The 18363-nt window shown below is 39.0% G+C and overlaps 1 protein-coding gene across 1 annotated transcript in view; it reads left to right on the top strand.

Annotated features, from left to right (window-relative positions):
- rasa2 (RAS p21 protein activator 2) overlaps positions 1-18363 on the top strand; it is a 173631-nt gene that overhangs the window by 141190 nt on the left and 14078 nt on the right. The window contains exons 13-19 of the mRNA XM_073041454.1: positions 1529-1603; positions 6204-6327; positions 6845-6951; positions 9074-9160; positions 9283-9360; positions 9489-9562; positions 9685-9794. Of these exons, the coding sequence (XP_072897555.1) occupies positions 1529-1603; positions 6204-6327; positions 6845-6951; positions 9074-9160; positions 9283-9360; positions 9489-9562; positions 9685-9794 (655 nt within the window). The remainder of the gene's footprint in view (positions 1-1528; positions 1604-6203; positions 6328-6844; positions 6952-9073; positions 9161-9282; positions 9361-9488; positions 9563-9684; positions 9795-18363) is intronic.

Genomic DNA, 18363 nt, shown 5'->3' with positions numbered 1-18363 from the left:
TTAATGACCACTCAGTGGAACCAGGTGTGGTCTTCTTTTGCTGTAATTCATCCACTTCAAGGTTCAAAGTGTTGTGCGTTCAGAGATGATCTTCTGCAAACCACTGTTGTAATGCTTAATTATTTGAGTTACTGTTGCCTTCCTGTCACCTTGAGCCAATCTGGCCATTCTTCTCTGATCTCTCTCATGAACAAGGTGTTTTCACCCACAGAACCTTTTTAAACGCCATTCTCTGTAAACTCTAGAGCAGGAGTTCCCAACCAGGGATCCACAGGCCCCATGGTTAATGTTAAGGCTCCATGGTATAAAAAAGGTTGGGAACTCCTGCTCTAGAGACTGTTGTGCATGAAATCTCAGATCAACAGTTCTTGAGATACTTAAACCACCCTGTCTGGTATCAACAGTCATTCCATGGTCAAAGTCACAAGATCACATTTCTTCCCCATTCTGATGTTTGGTCTGACCAACAACTGAACCTCTTGACCACGTCTGCATGCGTTTATGCATTGAGTTGCTGCTACATGATTGGTTGATTGAATATTTGCATTATCAAACAGGTATACCTAATAAAGTGGCATTTAGTGTATATTTAAATGACTTGGTTGAGAATGTACTTAGGTTGTCTACTTTATAAGTTTGCTGATGACCAAAACAGTTGGATGCAGCTGGTGGTGTCTGTTTGTAAAGAAGGTTATCCGAGGATCTGGTGGATTAGCTGAAATGCTGGGCAAAGTACTAGTAGCTGGAACTTAATCCAGACAAGTATGAGGTTCAAATTCCAGTGGGATATATAGAAGAGATATCAGAGACCTTGTGGTACAAATTTAGAGCTCACTGAAAATGGCAACACATGGATTGGGTAGTGAGTAAAGTGTTTGCTGTGCTTTCCTTCATAGACTGAAGTACTGAGTATAAGAGTTGGGATGTCATGTTGCAGCTGTACAAAGTTTGGTTAGACTATACTGGGAGAAGTGAGTTCAGTTTTGATCCGATCAAAATCTTGATTCATCAAGATGTTAGATGGAAAGTACTACTTATAGGGAGATAATAGACTGGATTTATTCTCAGTGATGCATAGAAGCCTGAGGCATAACATTACAGATAAACTTATAAGGAGCATATATAGCATGGATGGTCAGGAATTTTCCTAGGACAGGGGAATCTAGAACTAAAGGATTCAGGTTTAAGGTGAGAAGTAAGAAATTTTTAAAAATCTGAGGGATAAGTTTTCCTATGTAGGATGGTGGTTATCTGGAAAATGGTCCCAGAGTAAGTGATAGAGGCAGATGTAATTTCAGTGTTTAAGAGGCAATAGCAACAGTACTTGAATAGAAAAGGCATAGAGAGAGATACAGGCCCAATACAGGCAAATGGGATTTAGTGCAGATAGCCATCATAGTCAGCATGGATGCAGCAGGCTGTAAGGACTGGTTATAGGTCTACAGTAAAAATAAAATGCTGATTAATGTAACTTTTGGGATATTTATAAAATCCCTATTAAAGATTATTTGGATTTCTGTTTGTTTAGATCTGTGACTCCTGCAAAACTTGTGAAATTGATCCTATAAAGCTCAAAGAAGGTGATAATGTTGAGGTGAACAAGGTGCGTGCATTCACTTTCTGATAATTGCTTTGCTAATATATATTTTAACTTTATGTAAAGTTAAAATAACATCCATTAAACTAGTTTACCAAACTCTCTCAGTCAATTTACTGCCACCTGGATTAACACACTTCCATTTTTCACCATATCACCACTGGGAATATACAGGTCTTGAGTTTTGCAAACTGTACACAAGAACTGCTATCAACAGACTACCAACAAACAGTCCTGTGACTAAAACTAGCAAGCCTATTATAAACTTTCCTTCAACTAAAGCAAGCAAGCTAAGAAAACTATTAATTTTTCCCCTCATGGTTCCAATCACAGTCCTAACTATGGAGTTAAACATTTAATGCAGTAAAATGCCCATCCATGAACTTGTTCATGATCTGTGGTGTTCACTATTTCAGTTGGCTGGAGAACACTTGCTTTTTTTCAGCTTTGAACTTTTAACTATTGGTCCCTGTCAGAAATATGTTGCAAGGTCTTCTATTGGGATATCCACATTTTAAAAATTATTTTTCTGGATGTGGACAATTCTGGCAAGACCAGCGTTTATCGCTTATCCCGATTTTATTCTCAGAGATGGAGATGAGAGTTGGCATTTTGAACCACTCTTAGTAAAAATACTTCCACAGGATATTTATTGGGTATAGTTACAAGGCTTAGAGACCGTGATGGTGAAGAAACAACAGTGATGTGCAGGTTGGGGTGCTGGGTGAATTGGAGAAGAACCTGTAATTGATGATGTACATGTGTCTGCTGCTCATGTGATTTATGCTTATATAAGTCATCATGAGCACCAGTGGTGGAAGGAATAAATGGTTAAGGTGGGTGGGGTTTAGATGCACCTAGCCAGGCACATGCAGGTTATTCATTTGTGTTACTCTGCTTGCCTTGTAGGTAGTAGAAAGACTCTAGTTTTGTAAATTGTTTTACTATTGTCACATGTACTGAGGTATAGTGGAAAAACTTGCCTTGCATATAATCTATACAGCCAAATTCATTTCAACAGTGCTTTGAGGTAATATGTTGGCGAAGCAAAAGAATTTCAGTATGTATATTGTATACATTTCTCTGACATTAAATGTAGCCTATTGAAACCTATTGATAAAACAATAACAATGCAGAACAGTACAGATGAAGTGCAGTGCAGATAATAAATTGCACTCTCGCAACAAGGTAGAATGTCAGCTCAACAAAAGATCAATAATAATAATGTATTATTATCTGGAATGATTAGGATGTTTGCATCTTATTATATTACGGAAACATTCACTAGTCTTGAAACTGCGAGATAGAGCCTGGTGGTACGTGCATTCAGGCTTTTGTATCTTCTGCCCAATGGGAGGGGGAAGAAGTGAGAATATCCAAAGTGGGTGGGATCTTTTATTATGCTGGCTGCTTTACTGAGGCAGCAAGTAGTATAGACAGAGTCAATGGAATGAAAGTTGGTTTTCGCAACTGCAATTTCTTGCAGTCATGAGCAGAGCTGTTGCCATACCAAGCATTGATGCATCGGATAGGATGATTTCTGGAGTGCATCAATAAAAATTGGTGAGGATCAAAGTGAAAATGACAAATTTCTTTAACCCCCTGAGGAAGTAGAGGCACTGGTGAGCTTTCTTGACTCTGGTGTCAGTGTGGTTAGACCAATTCAGGTTATGGTGATGTTCACTCCTACCAACTTGGAAACCCTCTCTACCACTGCCCTGTTGATGTAGATAGGAACACGTGCATCATACTCCATACCCTTTTCCAAAGTCAGTGATACCCTCTTTTGTTTTGCTGATGTTGAGGAAACTGTTATTGTCATGACACCTTGTCACTAGGTTCTCTGTTGTCATCATTTGAGATACAGCCCATTACAGCAATATCATCTGCAGACTGTAGTAAGGACTCTATGAGAATTGGTTTGTTCTCCCACCTTCCCCTTCGTGAAGTACATAGTCAGTTCCTTGGTCTTGCTGGCATTGTTGCTGTGACACTATTCAGCCAGCTCATCTATCTCACTCCTGTATGCCTCCTTATCATCATCTGAGAATCTGCCAGCCACTGTGGTGTTATTAGCAAATTTATAGATGCCATTTGAGCTGTTCCTAGAACATAATCATGATCACCTCTTCAATATTGATGTAGTAGTAGTATTGTTGCTGAATAAGCAGTTAAACACTCTGGTCAGAGTCTGACACCTCTTGCAGCACAAATGTTACACCCACTTATCAGATCTCGGTTTTACTGCATTTCCTTGCTGGGGACTTAAAACGGAAATAAACATTGTGCAATCATAGATGGACCTTGTGATTGGAAGGAACACTGTTGTTGAACCATTTAAGATGATTAGGCTTCAGGCACTCAAAGAACTCCTGCATTAACGTTTTCAGAGTTGGGTATTTGGTCTCCAACAACTAAAATCATCTTCCTTTGTGTGAGATGAGACTCCATAATTCTCTTTAATGTCCCATTTACTTTAGGGTCCCTTGATGCCTTACTCCATCAGTTGTTAGACCTATCATATCTTTAGAGTTCAGAACTTTAACCCAGAATTAAGTCTTGGCCAAGATGAGGGCTGGATCCCAGTAGTCCTGGTGAAACCCATAGTGGGCAGCTGTAAAATTGTGCTACTTACTGTTAATGATACCTTGCATCATTTCACTTAAGTTAATCAGCTGGTAAATAGCAAGTGACCTTAGTGTTGGACTTAAAGAAATGACTGCCAATTAGGAACCAAAATAGGCCATCTTGCATTGCAAGCCTGCTTTGACATTCACCCAAATAATGGCTGACTTCATATCTCTTAGACTCCATTTTCCTGCACAATCTTCACTCCCCTTAATTCCCTTAATATCCAGAAATCTTTTGATGCTTATTTTAAATGAAATCAATAATCAAGCCTCCACAATGGATAATTCCAAAGATTCACCACCCTCTGAGTGAAAAGAAATTTCTGCTCGTCTCATTGATAGATAGATAGATAGATAGATACTTTATTCATCCTCATGGGGAAATTCAACATTTTTTCCAATGTCCCATACACATTGTAGCAAAACTAATTACATACAATATTAAACTCAGTAAAAATATGATATGCATCTAAAAACACCCTCTCAAAAAGCATTAATAATAGCTTTTAAAAAGTTCTTAAGTAGTTTACTTAAATACATTGAGTCCTAACCCCAGCACTTTAACATATCTTACTCCTGGCGGTTGAATTGTAAAGCCGAATGGCATTGGGGAGTATTGATCTCTTCATCCTGTCTGAAGAGCATTGCATCGATAGCAACCTGTCGCTGAAACTGCTTCTCTGTCTCTGGATGGTGCTATGTAGAGGATGTTCAGGGTTTTCCATAATTGACCGTAGCCTACTCAGTGCCCTTCGCTCTGCTACCGATGTTATACTCTCCAGTACTTTGCCCACGACAGAGCCCGCCTTCCTTACCAGCTTATTAAGACGTGAGGCGTCCCTCTTCTTAATGCTGCCTCCCCAACACGCCACCACAAAGAAGAGGGCGCTCTCCACAACTGACCTATAGAACATCTTCAGCATCTCACTACAAACATTGAATGACGCCAACCTTCTAAGGAAGTACAGTCGACTTATTGCTAAATATCCTCCCCCTTATTCTGAGACTGGGATTGCTGGTACTATTCTTGTAAAACAGCCTCCTTCCATCCACCCTTTTGAACCTTGATGAAATGTTTTAAGTTTCAATAAATCTCCTCTGATTTTTCTAAACTCTGGAACAGTTACAGTCTCTTTTTATAGCAAATTCACTGCCACAGGAGCTATTCCGGTCAATCTTCATTACGCTCCCTTTATGACAAGTATATTCATTCTTGATGAAAGAGACCAGTACTCCAGCCATGACCTTACCAAGATAATTAAATTCTTGTAATAAAGGGTATCACAGCACTTACCTTATTACTAGCAACACATACACTTCAGCTTTCAGTGACCTCTGAGGACAGAGGTCCCTTTTGAACATTAATTTCCCACTTTGTTCCATTTGTTCCCAGGCAGATGAAACTAGCTCATTAAGTGACACAGTCAGCATGGATGAGTTGGGCCAAAGGGCCTGTTTCCATGCAGTATAACTGATTCTAAGCTAATATTATACATTTCTGTTTTGTGTTTGAAAATGGATGATTTCACATTTTTCCACAGAACTTTCCATCTGCCATTTATTTCACCCACTCACTTAGCCTGACATTTTGCCCCCTCATTCAAATCGTTAAACTGTAAATGCTGAGGTCCAATTGCCTCGGCAACTATTCTAGTTAATTCTGGTAACGCTCTAGAACTGTCTGTTTATTTCCAGTCTTTACTGTCTGTACGAAGCTAATTCTAATGCATGTTAGTACGTTATCAAAATTGCATGCGGCCTAGATGCCAAAGTATTACCACAACTGTACGTACTCTAAGATAGGGTGTAGACAGGCAGCATGTTGAGAATTATGGAGTGTCTCCTGTTAATATTGTTTCAGGTTTTCATATGAAAAAGGCATGGTGAAAGAAGGAAAATTGAACATTATGTTGCAAATTATGCTACCAGTGCAATGGAACTGTTTTTTTCCATTGAGTTTGTTTTGAATTTTGCAGGAGAACCTTCGCCATTATGTCGAGAGGGTATTCAATTTGATTGTGCAATCCAGTATGAGTTGCCCTACTTTAATGTGCGAGGTATTTAATTCACTACAAAATTTGGCAAGGAAACAGTTTCCAGGTGAGAGATGCAAGGCATGATAGATGATAATAAAAATAATTCCATCTTTATCTGTGAAGTCATGATCTTGACAAGAGTATACTGTGGAAACAAAAGCATCAGTTTCTACTGGGAGAATTTGAGAAGTTAAATAATCCATTATTCCAGGCGTGTGACTGTACAGATGGAGATCTCAGTTCATTCTGCTTGATCATTGACTATTTTCCCTGATGTTATTTAGAGTGTAATAGAGACCAGTAAATACAGTGGACTGAAAGAGACCCCATTTAGTAACATGAGGGGTGGGGGGGGGGGGGGGGGGGAGGGAGGGAGGTTAGAAAATTGATGGGAGGTGAAAGGTGAAGATTTGTAATGCAATGGCAAGAAGTGAACAGTACTAGCAGAATTGGTTTGACATTGGTTGGTATGGACTTAACAGTTTAAATCTTGCCTTGTAGTAATTATTCTATGATTCTAAGACATTGGAAAAGACAGCTAGTAGAAGTGTTAACCGTCTTTACTGAATCTGCATTTCCAGATGATCTCCATGTGAAGTACTCTGCCGTGAGCAGCTTTGTCTTCCTACGATTCTTCGCAGTTGCAATTGTTTCACCTCACAGTTTCCATCTCCGACCCCATCACCCAGTAAGTTCCACAAAACTTTGTGCTGATTTCAGAACTGAAAAATAAGCTGCCTGGCCTGCCTGAATTTTACCTAGGTAATTAGTGGAGTGTTAGAGTCAGACAGCATGGAAACGGGCTTTTTGGCCCAACTTGTCCTTGCCAAGTCTATTGCCCGGTGGGCTAGTCCCACCTCATGTTTATCCCATAGTCCTCTGAAATTGTCCTAATCATGTACTTAACTAGATGGCTTTTAAATGTTGTTAAGATGCCTGCCTCAACCACTGTTTCTGACAGCTCATTCCAAAAATGCACCACTCTTTACATGAAGAAGCTGTCTCTATCATCCCTTTTGAATATTTCTCCTCTTTCTTTTTTGCACCATCTCCCTGAGTATGATCAAGAAAGGCGGAGGAGCGTTTTCAGGAGTGCTTTGAGTTAGTGGACTAGACAATATGTAGGAATTTATCTTTGGGTCTCAATGAATACACCACAGCTGTCACCAACTTCATCAAGACATATGTGGATGATTGTGTGCCTTTGAGATCACACTGGACATGCCCACACCAAAAGCTGTGGATGGACCAGAAGATTCATAGTGAGAGCTAGGTCTCTGACATTCAAGACCAGTGATCCAAAACTATACAAGAAGTCCATGTACAACTTGTAGAAGTTCACCTTAAAAGTGAAAAGACAATTCCGATTGAGGCTAGAGATGGAATTGGATACATGTCAGCTTTGGCAGAGTTTGCTGGCCATTACTTCCTACAAAGCAAAACCTAACATCATGAATGGTAGTGATACTTCACTCCCAGATGTGTTCAATGCATTTTATTCACACTTTGAAAGGGAGAATTAAACTACATCTGTGTGAATCCCTGCAGCACCTGGTGATCCTTTGATCTCTGTCTCAGAGGTCAGTGTAAAACAGCTTTCAAGAGAGTGAACCCTCACAAGGCGTCAGGCCAGGCCCTGATGGTGTACCTTGTAGGGCTCTGAAAACCTGTGCCCTCTAATTGGCAGCAGTATTTAAGAACATCTTTAAAGTCTCAGTGCTGCAGTCAGAAATTTCCACCTACTTCAAAAGAGTGACTGTCATATCAGTGCCCAAGAAGAGCAGGGTGAACTGTTTCAATGACTGTCAACCCAGAGGCACTCACATCTACTGTGATGAAGTACTTTGAGAGGTTGATCATGGCTAGCATCAACTCCTGCCTAAGCAAGGACCTGGACCCACACCAATTTGCCAATTGCCACAATAGGTCTACTACGGCAGATGCAGTCTCACTGACCTTGGATCACATCAAGCTGCTGTTTGTAACCTATAGCTCAGTGCTCAACACAGTCATACCTTCAGTTCTAATCAACAAGCTCCAAAATCTGGGCCTCTGCACCTCTGGGTAACTGGATCCTTCATCTCCTCACCGGAAGACCAGAGTCTGTATGAATTGGAAATAACATCTCGCTGACTATCAACATTGACGCACCTCAAAGATGTGTGCTTAGTCCACTTCTCTGCTGTCTTTAAACCCACGATTGTGTGGCTAGACACAGCTCAAACACCATCTTTTAATTTGTCAATGATGCAACTGTTGTTGGCAGAATTTCAGATGGTGACAAGGAGGCATACAGGAGTGAGATAGAACAGCTGGTTGAGTGGTGTTGCAGAACAACTTTGCAGTCAATGTCAATCAGACCAAGGAATTGACTTAACTTCAGGAAGGGGAAGTTGAGGGAACACATACCAGTCTTCATTGAGGGGTCAGCAGTTTCAGTTTTTGGGTATTAACATCTCTGAGGATCTATCCTGAGTCAAACAAAAGGATGCAATTACAAAGAAAGCACAATAGTGGCTATATTTCATTAGGAGTTTGAGGAGAATTGGTATGTCACCAAGGACACTCGCGCATTTCTACACATGTACCTTAGAGATCATTCTAAGAAGTTGCATTATCGTCTGGTATGGAGGGGCCTCTGCACAGGATTGGAAAAAGGTGCAGAAAGTTCCATCATGGGTAATTGAGAGTCTGGTTGCAAGGTTCAGTACCTTTCAGTTAACATTGATTTTGTGTTACACAAATATGTAGTTTTACTTAGTATAATATATTTCATATTTTGTTTTCTCTTCTACTTCCTGCCCTTGTAGGATGCTCATACATTTCGAGTCTTAACCCTAATTTCAAAAACAATCCAAACTTTGGGAAGCTGGTGCAGTCTATCAAAAAGCAAGCTGGTCAGTACCATCTTAAGCACAGATTCTGCAGATAATTTTTTGCAATGATTTAGTGGGAGTATTTCCTCCCCTCTCCCCCCAGTGTTGTTATATATTAATGTATAATTTCTTCTGACTTGCAGTCAAGCTTCAAGGAATCCTATATGTGTGAGTTCTTTAAACTGTTTCAGGAAGACAAATGTATTGATTCAGTTAAAAAGGTGAGTAAACAGTTTTCTAATCATGGAAAAAAAATTTAAAGTATGCACTAAAAATAAATTATCCTACAAATAGAAAAATTTGGTCATACCTTAATTTTAACTTTATCCTGAAATGGTCCTGCTTTTAGTTTATAGATGAAGTATCATCTGTGCAAAGTAAGGAGCCCAGTGGTGTAGATGAACCAATTATTCTCAAAGAAGGGTAAGAGGATTTAGCAAATACAGATATAGTGAATGCACCTTAAATTCTACTTCAGTCTATCAGCAGCACTAACTCCCTTAGAATAGAAAAGCCAATTACATATGTATTGTTCTGTATTGCAGAGAAATCATTAAAAGAGCTCAGGGAAGAAATCGAATTCGTAAAGTGCACAATTTTAAGAAGCGATGGCTCCGCTTGACCAACAGAGAGATCTCTTACCACAAACAGTCAGGTATATGTGGAAAAAAAATCAATTTGTTTTTATTTCAGTAGCATCAAGAATTCACCTGGTTTTAAATTGCATTGAAAAATTAAGTAATGCAAATATGTCTTGTTTAAAACTTCACACTGTTACCCTTCTTTAGTCAGAAGGTGGTGAATCTGTGGAATTCGTTGCCATAGGCAGCTGTGGAGGCCAAGTCATTGGGTTATTTTAAGGAGGAGCTGGATAGGTTTGTGATTAGTCAGGGCGTGAAGGTTATGGGGAGAAAACAGAAGAATAGTATTGAGAGGGAAATGGATCAGCCTTAATAAACTAGTGGAGCAGACTCAATGGATCCAATGTCCCCCAAAACAGATGCTGAGTGAAAACTGCACTGTCAATGAGTTTGAATACTTTACATTCATTTTTCAGGGTGTGGGCATTTTTGGCTGTCTTTATTGTCTGTACCTAATTATCACTAAGATGATGACAAGTCACCTTTGTGAAATGCTACTATCTTTCAGTTGAATTTGTTATTGCATGGGAAGTTCCAGGATATAGGGCTGCACAGTGATGTAGCTATTAAAGCCACTGCCTCACACAACCAGAAACCCAGGATTAATCCTTACCTTGGGTATTCTGATTTGCTCCCACATTCCAAAGCTGTGCAGGTTAATCAGGCTCTGTAAAATTCCCCCTGTGTATGGATGATTGCTACATTCTTCAGGAGGTTGATGAGAATTCAGGGAGAAAAGGCTGATTAATTTAGGAATGGTGTATATAGGTAGTTAATATTCAGCGTTGCTTTGGTGGCCCAAAAGGCTTCTTCCCATGCTCTATTTCCAAATCAAGATGATGTGCAACTTGGAGAGGACGTTGCAGATGATGGTGTCCTGGTCTCTGGTCGAAGACATGGATTTGTAAAGTGTTGTTTAATCTGTAAATAGTATGTGTTACATTTACAGTATATCATTAGTGAAAGGAATGAATGTTTTGGATGATGGATGATTACTAGACTAGCAGCAACTTATCCTACGTGAGTCTGAGCATACATTACTTCAGTTACACTTATCCCGGGAGGTGATGCCTAGTCCATCATCCACTTTCTGCCCCGCAGATTGTAGACAGGTAGTCAATCATTGAATACAGGGTACCTGAACTTAACAGCATTGTATTCATGAGTCTTTTTGGTCTAATACTGGCAAATGGCAATGTAATTTCCTTGCATGCCAAGCGAAAGTAGTTATTGGAGTTAATCATTTCTATCCAAAACTACTTGCTCACAGTATTCCAAGTGTGGTCTGACCAATGCCTCATAAAGCCTCAGCATCATATCCTTGTGTTTATATTCTAGACCTCTTGAAATGAATGCTAACATTGTATTTGCCTTCCTTACCACCAACTCAACTGGCAAATTAACCTTTAGTGAATTGTGCACAAGAGTTCCCTTTGCATCTCTGATTTTTGAGTTTTTTCCCTGTTTAGAAAATAGTGTATGCCTTTATTCCTTTGACCAAGGTGCACAATCATACACTTCCTTGTGTTGTATTCTATTTGCCACTTCTTTGCCCATTCTTCCAATCTGTCCAAGTCCTTCTATAGAATCTCTGCTTCCACATCACCACCTACCCCTCCACCTACCTTTGTATTATTTGCAAACCAGGCCACAAAGCCATCAATTCTATGACCGAAATAATTGACATATAACATGAAAAGAAGTGGGCCCAGTGCCAAGCCCTGTGGAACACCACTTGTCACCAGCAGCCAACCAGAAAAGGCCCCATTTATTTTAATTTTTTTGCCTCCTGACAGTCAGCCAATCTTCTATCCATTCTATCCATGGTACCTTGTCAAAAGCCTTCTGGAAATACAAATGAACAACATCTGCTGACTCTCCTAAGCCTATCCGGTCTTTTATTTCCTCAAAGAATTGCATCAGATTTGTCAGGCAAGATTTCTCTTTAAGGAAACTATGCTGGCTTTGGCCTTCTTTTTCATACATGTTCAAGAATCCTGAAACCTTATCCTTAATAATGGACTCCCAACATCTTCCCAACCACTGAAGTCATGCTAATTAGCCTATTATTTCCTTTCTTCTACCTCCCTCACTTCTTTAAGTCCGGAGTGACATTTGCAATTTTCCAGTCCTCCAGAACCATTCCAGAATCTAATGATCTTGAAAGATCATTACTAATACCTCCACAATCTCTTCAGCTACCTCTTTCAGAACCCTAAGGTATACTTCCAGAGTAAAGAATGATGCAAAATACTTATTAAATTCATCTGTCATTTCTTTGTCCCCCATTTCTACCTCGCTAGCATCATTTTCCAGTGGTCTATATCCACTCTCGCCTCTTTTACTCTTCATATATTGGGGGGGTAAAAACTTTGAAATCCTCTGTTACATTACTGACTAACTTCCCCTCACATTTCATCTTTTCTCTCTTTATGGCTTTTCAGTTGCCTTCTGTTTATTTTTAAAAGCTTCCCAAATTTCAGGCTTGCCATTAATTTTTTTTCCATATTATATGCCCTCTCTTTTGCTTTTATGCTGTCTTTGACTTCCCTTGTCAGCCACAGTGCCTCATCCTCTCTCTAGAATACTACTTATTTGGGATGGATCTGTCCTGTGCCTTTTGAATGGACCCCAGAAACTTTCATCATCCCTGCTAGTGTTCCCTTCCAGTCAGCTCCTTTCTCATCGCTCTATAATTCCCTTTACTCCACTGTGATATTGACACATCTGACTTTGTCTTCTCCTTCTCAAACTGTAGGGTGAATTCTATCATATTATGATCACTACCTCTTAAGGGTTCTATTACCTTAAACTCCCTAATCAAAGCTGGGTCATTACACAACACCCAATCCAGAATTGCCTTTCCCCTAGTGGACTCAACCACAAGCTGCTCTTGACCTATTCCTAGGTCTACTGACAATGTATGCAAGGTTGTTATTGCAATACCACTCAATCAGCTGATCTCTCTCACTCATGCCTGCCTCCTCATCATGATCTGAAATTCTGCCAACGATGGTTATCATCAGCAAATTTATGAATGGTATTTGAGCTGTGCCTAGCTACACAATCATAGGAATAGAGAGAGTAGAGCAGTGGGCAAAGGTACATTCTTCAGGTACACTAGTATTGATCCTCTTTGGGGAGATGTGTCCCCATTATTTAAGGAAAGTGCGACTTCCGGTCAAGATGGTGATGGACTAGTCGCTAAACACTTTCACTCCACTCTGTTTCTTATCTCCGCATTCCTTTTCTACCTTTTTTGAATCCAAACTGTTAAACGTTTTATTCTCCCTCTCGTCTGCGAATACGCCTGCTCTACAATGACCTCAAAGAATTGCAAACCCGGGGAAAAAGATGTTCCAGTGGCTGGCCCGTCGGGCAAAAACATTATCTTGATACTGGATCAGCACCATCAGGAGATAATTGCTGAAATTAAGTCCTCTTTCAGTTTGTTGGAATCGAAATTGGATCAAATCAATTCCAAAGTGGAGGATCACGCTTATCAAGTCTCGAGCTTGTTATGCAAGATTTGGAACAACATGTTAACGAGCTGGAAAAGGTTTGTTCCGGCTTGAGAGACAATAATAACAAGCTTAACAGCAAAAGTTACTGACCTGGAAAGCCGAAGCAGACGTCAGAACCTACGTATCTTGGGTCTGCCAGAGTCTATCGAACGTGGATGTCCCAGTGAATTTTTCTCCACTCTGCTATGTGAGATTTTCGAGAAGGATATACTTTCGATTCCACCTGAGATAGATAGAGATCACTGTTCCTTAGCACCTCAACCAGCTTCAGGACACAAGCCACACCCAGTAATTTTATGATTTCATCACTACCAGATTAAAGATCTCTTGGTCAGGGAGGCTCGGCGGAGAAAGAATTTAGAGTACAAGGGTCAATCGATTTGTGTTGTTGAGGATTATGCTCCTCAAGTTCTGACTCTACGAGCAGAGTATAGAGAAGTAATGAAGGAGCTATATAATCGTGGATTCGGGCCTTCTCTTCGGTTTCCAGCACGACTTCGAATTACTCTTCCCAGTGGAGACAAGAAGTGGTTGAATTCAGTTGCAGAAGCTCAGAAATTTATTTATAGCCTCCCTATTACTTCGATTTCTTCCGATTCGGTCTGATGAGCTAGATTGGCGGAGGAGCATTAATTTTTTTTCTGTTTTCTTCTGTGATCTTTTTTTCCAATTCACTGTATTTTTTAGTCTTTCGTGGGTGGTTCGTTGGGTAAAGTCTGTTTACTTGTTTTTATCTTTTTCTAAATACTAGTTTATATCCTTTTTTTGAATTATTACTTTGAGTCATGCTTAATATATTTTGGAGGAATTGTTCTATTTTTCACAATGTATAATATTAGTCTGGAGCGCTAAAAGTTTTCTGTTTTTTTTTTAATTGATAAAAGACGGAGCTGATGATGTCACAAGACAGGAAGTTGAATTATGGAGTGACTTTTTTTTTGAAGAGCTTGCTGCTGTTTTTCGGTAGCTGTCTTGCTGTGGGTTGGGAGGTGGTGGGAGGGAACTCTGTTGCCAGTATCATTTATAGAACCTTTAGATATTTTTGTTATTCAGGATGTATTTTTGTCCTGTTTTTCTTTGTTTTATACTTTTGTCCCAGAGCTGTTATTTGAATTTCTGACATTGCTTATGCCTATTACCTTTTTTAAAGGACATTGGTTAGTCCGTTGAATTTTGTGAGCTGGAATGTTAAGGGATTGAACTATCCTGTTAAAAGAAGGAAGGTGTTTTCGCATCTTAAACAGCTTAATGCAGCAATTGTTTTTTTTTTGCAAGAAACACACATTCGTAGTTGTGATAACTCTTATCTCATGTCAAGATGGGCAGGACAGCACTTCCATTCTATTTTTCAGGCTAAAGCCAGGGGGGTCTCGATTCTCATAAATCCAAATGTTCCCTTTGAGCTCCATAAGCTCCATAACAAATTATCAGATACAAATAACACACACAAAATGCTGGTGGAACACAACAGGCCAGGCAGCATCTATAGGGAGAAGCAATGTTGACGTTTCGGGCCCAGACCCTTCGTCAATACTTTTGGGTCTCGGCCCGAAACGTCGACATTGCTGCTCTCTATAGATGCTGCATGGCCTGCTGCGTTCCACCAGCATTTTATGTGTGTGGGTTGAATTTCCAGCATCTGCAGATTTCCTCGTGTTTGCCTTTTAAAATCAGATACAAATGGTTGTTTTATCACTGTCTTGGGGAAATTATATAATACATTGGTAGTGTTAGCTTACTTACATGCTCCTAACTTGGATGATGTGAAGTTTTTTGATTGCTTCTTCTCTCTATTGCCTGAGATGAGTTCATACTCTCTCATATTGGGTGGTGACTTTAACTGTTTGTTAGATCCAGTTTTGGATCAATCGTCTTCTATTACCACACTACCAAGCAAATATGCTTCATTAATTCAGTCCTTCCTTTCCAATTATGTTATCTCCAATGTATGGCGTTTTCTCCACCCAAATGCGAGAGATTATTCTTTTTTTTCACATGTTCATCACACTTTTACTAGAATTGATTACTTTTTAATTGATAATAAGTTGATCCCATCTGTCCGTTCTTGTAACTATCGGAGTATAATGATTTCAGATCATGCCCCAGTCACCCTGTCTATAATTCTTCCTGGTTCCCCACAAATAAATAAGCATTGACGTTTTAATTCGACCTTATTGTCAGATAATGATTTTGTAAAATTTATGGAGGACCAGGTAATTTTTTTCCTAAGTGCTAACATATCATCTGAAACTTCAAGTCTGGTTGTTTGGGATGCTATGAAAGCATACCTAAGGGGTCAAATAATTTCATACTCTGCGAATTTGAAAAGAAGGATTTATAGAGAGCGGTTAGATCTGGTCAGTCAAATCAAAGAAACAGACCAACTATATGCCCAAACCAAAAATCTGGAGCTGTATAAGAAACGAGTGGAACTTCAAACTAAGTTTGACCTTATTTCCACTCACCCAATTGAACGCCAACTTTTGGAAAGTAAGAGCCGGTTTTATATTCATGGTGATAAATCCGGTAAATTTTTAGTCAACCAACTAAGACGCTTCAAAGCTAAACAATACATTACAAGAATTTGAATGGGAAATGGGAATATTACCTTGAATCACTCTGAAATCAATGACATGTTCAGCCATTTTTATTCCCGACTTTATACGTCTGAATCTTTAAATGATAACATTTCAGCCGAGAATTTCTTAAATAGTCTAAATATTCTTACGCTTTCTCCTGATCTCAAAGCCATCAGCTATTTCTATACAGCAGACTGGTAAATCTCCTGGACCTGATGGGTTCTCTGTAGAGTTCTATAAATCATTTTCCTCATTGCTTTCACCTCAACTAACCTTGGTTTTATCTGACTTGTTTAAACAAGGTAAGTTGCTAGCATCATTTAATGAGGCATATATCATTCTTTTAGCGAAAAGAGGCAAAGATCCAACAGAGTGTTCTTCATATAGGCTGATCTCTTTGCTAAATGTTGATGTTAAAATTTTGGCTAAAGTTTTGGCCCATAGATTGGAGAACATTCTACCTTTAATTGTTTCTGAAGACCAAACTGGTTTTATTAAAAATCATCTCCCTTTTTTCAATATACAGCATCCATTTAATATCTTATACTCACCTTCAGCTGGGATTCCTGAATGTGTCATTTCTTTAGACGTGGAGAAAGCGTTTGATCATGTGGAGTGGAACTATCTCTTTGCGGTTTTAGAAAAATTTGATCTTGGACAAAGTTTTATTACGTGGATTGAATTGTCATACTTCCATCCCACTGCCGCTGTTTTGACTAGCTCTCAGCAATCCCAACCTTTCAATCTTAAATGTGGCACCCAGCAAGGGTGCCCTTTAAGTCTCTTCCATTTTGATCTGGCCATAAAGCCATTGGCGATTGCATTTCATGGCTGCGCTGATCTGATGGGGATTTGGAGGGGGGCTGTTGAGCACAAAGTCTCTCTTTATGCTGATGATCTTTTACTTTTTATATCAAATCCGACTACCTCCCTACCTCCAATGTTTTCACTCCTTAACAAATTTAGCCAGTTTTCCGAATACAAACTTAATTTACATAAGAGTGAACTCTTTCCAATAAACAGAGAAGCACAAATGTTAGAGTTTCACAACCTCCCTTTTAAAGTAGTGAATAATCAATTTGCTTACCTTGCCATTACAGTAACAAGGAAGTATAAGCGTCTTTTTGCAGAAAATTTTACTAATCTCTTAAATCATACAAAACAGAGTCTAGTACAGTGGTCAGCCCTGGCCATGTCCCTGATGGGTCAAATTAATGTTAAAATGTATATCCTTACTAAATTTTTATACTTATTTCAATCTTTACCAATTTTTATTTCTAAAGCTTTCTTCGACTCGTTAGACTCAATTATTTTGTCCTATATATGGAAGAGCAAACATCCCTGATTAAATAAAGCTCACCTTCAAAAACCTAAAGTGTAGGGGGTGTGGCCTTGCCCAATTTCCGCTTATATTACTGGGCAGCCAACATACGTTGTCTTATTTTTTGGTCTTACTTTCATAATCAGTCTGACTGCCCAATATGGGTAGCAATGGAGTTGAACTCTAATAAGAATTTCACTATCTCTGCACTTCTTGGATCCGCACTTCCTTGCTATCCGTCTAAACCAATTGCTAACCCTGTTATCAGGCACACTTTGAGAATATGGGCTCAGTTTAGAAAGTATAATGGTCTTCACGGTTTCTCTCTGTCTAGTCCTATCTTACATAATCATCTCTTTCAGCCTTCTATGCACGATTTAACATTTCAAGTCTGGCATAGAAAGGGCATTAGGTGCTTTGAAGTTTTTTTATATAGATAATCGTTTTGCATCTTTTGAAAAATTGTCTGTAAAGTTCAACCTACCCAACATTCACTTCTTTAGATATCTCCAAATTAGACATTTTATCAACCCTTTAATATCAAACTTCCCTGAGGTACTTGATAAAAATGTTGTTGACTTGTTTCTTCGCATGAATCCATCATGTAAAGGTTTTTTTTGTGTAACTTATTTTTTATTGAAGTTCATCATCAAATAAACATTTCCATAAGATGTATTTCAGATATATATATATATCATATAATCAGATGTACCACAAATCTCCACATAATATTTATCTGAGGTATACACTTATAGAATAGAGAGGAAAGAAAGAACAAGCGAACGTAGAAAACTGTGTACAAGTAGCGAGTGATCTTTCTTTACAATATATTCATTGATTTGTGAGGATAAAATCAGGCCTGTGAGGTGTTATGTAGTTAAACCATTTTTCCCAGTATGAATCAAATTGTTCCAACTTATGATTAACAGATGCTGTTATCTTCTCCATTTTGTAAATGTCCATTGTAATTTCCATCCATGCATTTAAGGTTAGGCTCTCCTGTGATAACCATTTTCTAGTAAGAGTCTTTTTACCAGCCACTAGCAGTATATTCATTTAATATTTATCTCTTTTCAACCATTCTTGAGGTATATACCCAAAATATATGGTCTTACTTTCTAAGGCCATTTCACATTTAAAGATGTCTTGTTGGGCATTG

Source organism: Hemitrygon akajei, chromosome 3, assembly GCF_048418815.1.
Source record: "Hemitrygon akajei chromosome 3, sHemAka1.3, whole genome shotgun sequence".
Taxonomy (NCBI): Eukaryota; Metazoa; Chordata; class Chondrichthyes; order Myliobatiformes; family Dasyatidae; genus Hemitrygon; species Hemitrygon akajei.
This window is presented reverse-complemented; position numbering and strand designations above follow the sequence as displayed.